Source organism: Anarrhichthys ocellatus, unplaced genomic scaffold (assembly GCF_004355925.1).
Source record: "Anarrhichthys ocellatus isolate YVR2014 unplaced genomic scaffold, GSC_Weel_1.0 scaffold1003, whole genome shotgun sequence".
Classification (NCBI taxonomy): domain Eukaryota; kingdom Metazoa; phylum Chordata; class Actinopteri; order Perciformes; family Anarhichadidae; genus Anarrhichthys; species Anarrhichthys ocellatus.
The window spans coordinates 2210-8063 of record NW_022280977.1 but is presented as its reverse complement, the minus strand read 5'-3'; the positions used below and the strand labels follow the sequence as shown (position 1 = coordinate 8063).

At 41.1% G+C, this 5854-nt stretch overlaps 1 protein-coding gene across 1 annotated transcript in view; it reads right to left on the bottom strand.

Moving 5' to 3' along the window:
- Positions 1-1630: 1630 nt before the first annotated feature.
- LOC116377196 (atrial natriuretic peptide receptor 1-like) overlaps positions 1631-5854 on the bottom strand; it is a 6033-nt gene continuing 1809 nt past the window's right edge. Inside the window, exons 3-8 of the mRNA XM_031838774.1 lie at positions 4994-5140; positions 4257-4380; positions 4048-4116; positions 3352-3526; positions 1959-2057; positions 1631-1831 (exon numbers count right to left, since the gene is read on the bottom strand). Of these exons, the coding sequence (XP_031694634.1) occupies positions 1686-1831; positions 1959-2057; positions 3352-3526; positions 4048-4116; positions 4257-4380; positions 4994-5140 (760 nt within the window). The 3' untranslated portion in view covers positions 1631-1685. The remainder of the gene's footprint in view (positions 1832-1958; positions 2058-3351; positions 3527-4047; positions 4117-4256; positions 4381-4993; positions 5141-5854) is intronic.

Here is a 5854-nt window from a genome sequence, read left to right as displayed (position 1 = left end):
GAGGAGAGGAGAGAGTAGAGTAGAGGAGAGGAGGAGACTAGAGGAGAGGAGGAGACGAGAGGAGAGAGTAGAGGAGATGAGAGGAGGAGAGGAGAGAGTAGAGGAGACGAGACGACAGGAGAGGAGGAGAGGAGGAGACGAGACGACAGGAGAGGAGGAGACGAGACGACAGGAGAGGAGAGGAGAGGAGGAGACGAGAGGAGACGAGACGACAGGAGGAGACGAGAGGAGAGGAGAGAGTGGAGGAGAGGAGAGGAGAGAGTGGAGGGGAGGAGACGAGAGGAGACGAGAGGAGGAGACGAGAGGAGACGAGAGGAGGAGACGAGAGGAGGAGAGGTGGCGAGGAGAGGAGAGAGGCTGAAACATGGAAATAGTAATTTCTTACAATTTGGCACAAACGTCCACCTGGACTCATTTATTATTTATATTTCATATTCTGACCAACCGTCCAGAAAAAGTATTTCATTTATAATATCGTGAAGCAGAAAAAGCAAAAAATGAGGATCTGGGTCTGTCCACGGTGGACCGGTCTCTGCTGGAGGATCTGGGTCTGTCCAAGGTGGACCAGTCTCTGCTGGAGGATCTGGGTCTGTCCACGGTGGACCGGTCTCTGCTGGAGTCTGAGCTGAAGGAGGTTCTGGTGAACCTGCATGAATTCATCTGGTTTCACCAGAATCCGACCCGGTCCAAACAAACGTCTCAGATCAGAACTTTATTGAGGTCGGTACAGATGAACACTCTGAACACAAACTGCTGGATTTTAATCAAACTTGTTTTTTTAATTTAAAAACAAAAAGACAAAACATTTGTGTTTTTACAACTTTTTATTTCCAAAATAGCTTCAAACGTTTACAAGAGCTAACCGTCATTTATTACGTTCAGCGACTAAAACTGTCAAATTTAAATAATTAAAACGTCCTCATGCTGCTTTTTAACGGGGGGGGGGGACCAGGAGTCCACACTGGTAACCCTGTTGTGTAACGCCACAACGCTATGCATTGTGGGTAACAAGACTGCAGAAATATGGACTTAAAGAAATTCAGTTTTTACTCCTTTTGTAACTTTCAGACGTCACTAATATTCTCTAATATTAAAACTCTTAAAAATCTACATTATAGTCAATATTTAACAGCCAAATCAAATAGTTTACAGGATTCAACTTTTGTGTCTTTATTATACATTTAATACTTGTTTCTTCACAGGGTTTGTATGAAGGTAATAAAGTAGTTTATGAATATGAGATATGAGTTTACAGTCGTGGTTTACGCCCCCTCCTCCATTAAAGAGCCTCTGAATGAGTCCTGATCCCGGACCGTCGGCACTAAAGGAAAGATAAAGAAGTTTCTGCTGAACATGGAACATGTTGAATCTGGAACAAACGATATAAAGTAAATATTCTAGTTTCTTCATTGACGTGATGTTCCAGTGTGAGTCCTGATCCTGCAGGATCCAGACCAGGTTGTTGGTTTTTCCTCCCGTCATCGTTCCACTTCCGTGTTTTGTCGTTTACTCCACACTTTAGCGGGTCTTTTCTTCCCATAGATGTGCATGGTGGTGAATGTCTTCTTTTTGTTCAGAAATGACGAGTCCTCTGACGTTTTCCTCGTCTCCTCGTCCCCTCTGTCCTCCTCGTCCTCCTCGTCTCCTCGTCCCCTCTGTCCTCCTCGTCCTCCTCGTCCGTCTTCTCATTGGCTGTCGCTCTCTCCCAGCAGCCAATAGGTGGTCATCTTCCCTTTGCCCTTGACCTCGATGTCTCCTCTCGGCTCCAGCTGGAAGCAGTTGAACTCCAGCAGGACGTCGTGAGTCGCCGCAGACACGTGAATCTTCAGCGCTGCACGGACAAAATAAAAGATGTGATTCTAGGAAACACTAAAACCCTCCGCAGCGTTCTACAGAAGTCTAAATCTGGTTCAGGGTTCATTATTTATTGAGTCCTTTGTCTTGTGTTCAGCTCTAACCTTCTCCGCTGGACTCCATGCGAGACGACGTGTTGACGGTGTCTCCGAACAAACAGTAACGAGGCATCTTCAGACCGACCACGCCGGCACACACCGGACCTGTAACACCAAGCATACATGTATATGTGTATATGTGTATACTGTATATACTGTATATGTGTATACCGTATATACTGTACATGTATATACTGTACATGTATATACTGTATATAGTTTATCTCTTTATCTGTGACGAGGTCAGAACAAGAGAATACAGATGTTTGTTTGATCATAGCAGCTGGTCTACAAGGATCCAGAATTCAGAAGTCAGTAATAAATGTTATACTTTTACTTTATTAGAGTAATTTATAGTGCTTTTGTGCTCGTCTACAAGGCTCCAGACTGTTGTTTTTACCACCGTCCCAATAATAAGTATGCATATGTCTGTATATATATATATACAGATATATGACGTTCTCACTTTGCCTTTAGCTTCCTCAGTGGAATTTCAATCCTTGTTTCTCACAATGTTTTGTTGACAGTCGCAACTGTGTGTGTGTGTGTGTGTGTGTCTGTGTGTCTGTGTCTCTCTCTCAATATTCACACATTAAAGTTTGGTTTCATGAATTATTTCTCCTTCATCACAGTTCTCCAAATGTAAGGAGCCGCTGATGAACCGTAATGTGTGACCCTTCCAGCTGTGAACCCTGGAGCCTGTGTAGTTCACTGGCTGCGTGTCCACTAGCATCCAACACGAAGACATAAAGGACCAGATCTCCACCGATACACTCGCATGTTCCTATTACATTCTAATTCATTTGTAGATCTCAAAATCACAAAAAAAAACACAAAAAAACTTTAGATGGAAAAAAGAAGAAACGTGGTGAACAGAGCAGCGTTCCGTCTCTTAGGATGGACATGTAGTTCTGGAACAGCACAGAACTACACCTCAATCAGTGCATGTGATGTATAAATATATATCATATCACAACTTACACATAACACAGAAAAACAATGTGAAGAGAAGTTAAACTGATGTATTTCCATCGTGCTCGTGACTGTTACAGCTTCATAGTAGATCATTACTCATTACTCTATATTATTATTATTATGTTTCTACCATAATAACACGATCTAAAACAACCTTTAATCTGTTCAATCAATTTGATGTTTTCATTTATACCCGACTGCTGCATAACAATGAGCCGTATTATTAATGTTGAACCATGTTTATGATTTATTATTGCTGCTGATGACAAAGATGATTATCGGCGTTACTGTGTTTAACGTGTGGTCGAGGGCACATATGTGTTTGTACACGCTGTGTGCACTTGTACACGGTGGTGTGTACTTGTACGCGCAGCGTGTACTTGTACGCGCAGCGTGTACTTGTACACACAGCGTGTACTCTCACCGCTGTGGATCCCGATCCTCAGCCTCAGCTGCTGCTCTGATCGGTGGCAGATCTTGAAGGAGCGGACGGCGTCCAGCAGGGCGAGCGCCATGCGGGCGATCTCTCTACCGTGCAGCATCCCGTTCCTCACCGGCAGCCCCGACACCACCATGTAGGCGTCGCCGATGGTCTCCACCTGGGGGGGGGAATATATATTTATACATTTATAAACAAGTTCATGTTCATGTTGTGAGTTTCTTCAGCCATTCAAACTCACAATTTAGTTTTAATTCCATTAAGATTGTAATGTTCTTTTAACACGCTGGTTCCTTTTGTCTGATAATACTACATACTATATAGTATATACTACATACTACATACTATATAGTATATACTACATACTACATACTATATAGTATATACTACATACTATATACTACATACTATATACTATCTACTACATACTATATACTACATACTATATACTATATACTATCTACTACATACTATATACTATATACTACATACTATATACTACATGCTACATACTATATACTATATACTACATACTATATACTATCTACTACATACTACATACTATATACTATATATATAAACATGTATTTAATCTGCAGTGCACAGCAGCAAATACATTTTATACAGTTTGTGTCTCTGAATATCTTTAATAAAGTGAAATAACTGGTTTGATTCGCTCACCTTGTAAACATCAAAGTTGTCGATGATGGCATCGAAACACGTGTAGAGATCGTTGAGCAGAGTCACCACCTGCAGAGTCACAACAGCCAGCTGTTAGTCACTGATCCAGATGTTCACATGAAGCAGGTGTGTGTGTGTGTGTATGTGTGTATGTGTATGTGTGTGTGTGTGTGTGTGTGTGTGAGAGATGATCCTCAGCTGTGACTCACCTGCATCGGCGTGCTCTCTGCAGAGATGGCGGTGAAACCGACGATGTCGCTGAAGTAGATGGTGACGGAGTCAAAGGCCTCGGCCTGAACCGTCTCACCGCGCTTCAGCTGCTCCGCTACCGAGCTGAGGGGGGGTGGCATATACGTCAACGTTTTATACTTCATGACATACTACGCTCTGAAATACTACACTTTGACTCTTTTTTTTTTTTTACTTTTTGAAATTCTATTCTGACCTTTTTGAATACTTAATGAGATACTATGGTATACATATTTGTACCTTTGTATCATCTATCACTGTCAATACAGATCCTCCATGCTGTACATACATGTAGTCATCTTTATGTACATAATCATACACTTCATGTATTTTCATTCAGTATTTATTAAACACTTAAAGAGAAACCTGGAGTCAAATCCATTGAATGTGCAGATAAAGTTAAATCTGATGGTTTTATTTACTTAAACATATTATGAATTATTTCAGCATAATCTGTGACTTTCTTTAGACATTTTTTCAACATACTATACTGTGTATATACTACACTATACTATATACTGTGACATTCATGAATATTTAGTAACACTATACTATGACTCCTCTGCTTCACTATTATCTAATTCAACAAACGTTACTTTAGCTTCTTCTAAAAACTTGTTCTATTCTATTCTATGACTTTTTAATATCTAATGAGTATTCTATAGAGTAGTACTGTAGTAGTAGAAGTAATCCTCACTGTGGTAGTATCTGGTAGAGTAGTGCTTCAGCCTTGCGTTTCTCCTCGTGATAAGCTTGTGTTCGCTCCTCCACCAGCTCCTCCAGGTTGTTGGCATATTGCTCCATACGGGACAGCAGGTTGTCCAGGATGTTGGTCCTCGACTCCCTGAACACACACGCACACACATATAAACTGTGCTGCTGTTTGATAAACAGTGACCAGCTGTTTAAGGCAATTAAACTTTAAAATATAAACTTAATATTTTTGAGGTGTTTTTAAAGATACACGTTTATTTACTGTAGAAATACAAGAAACATTGTGCAATCATATCGTATCTTAACCATATCTCATTACATTACAGTCATTTAGCAGACGCTTTTATCCAAAGCGACTAACAATTTAGAGTCTATCACATTTCTACACCATAGGCACAGCTACGGGAGCAATTTTGGTGTCTTGCTCAAGGACACATCGACATGCGACTAGCGGAGCCGGGGTTCGAACTGCCAACCCTCTGATTGAAAGCTATCCACTTAGCCACAATCGCCCCATCTCATTGTATCTCATCTCATCGTATCTCATCTCATCTTATCTCATCGTATCTCATCTCATCTCATTGTATCTCATCTCATCGTATCTCATCTCATCGTATCTCATCGTATCTCATCTCATCGTATCTCATCTCATCGCATCTCATCTCATCTCATCGTATCTCATCTCATCGTATCTCATCTCATCTCATCGTATCTCATCTCATCGTATCTCATCATATCTCATCTCATCGTGTCTCATCTCATCGTATCTCATCTCATCGTATCTCATCTCATCTCATCGTATCTCATCGTATCTCATCTCATCTCATCGTATCTCATCTCATCG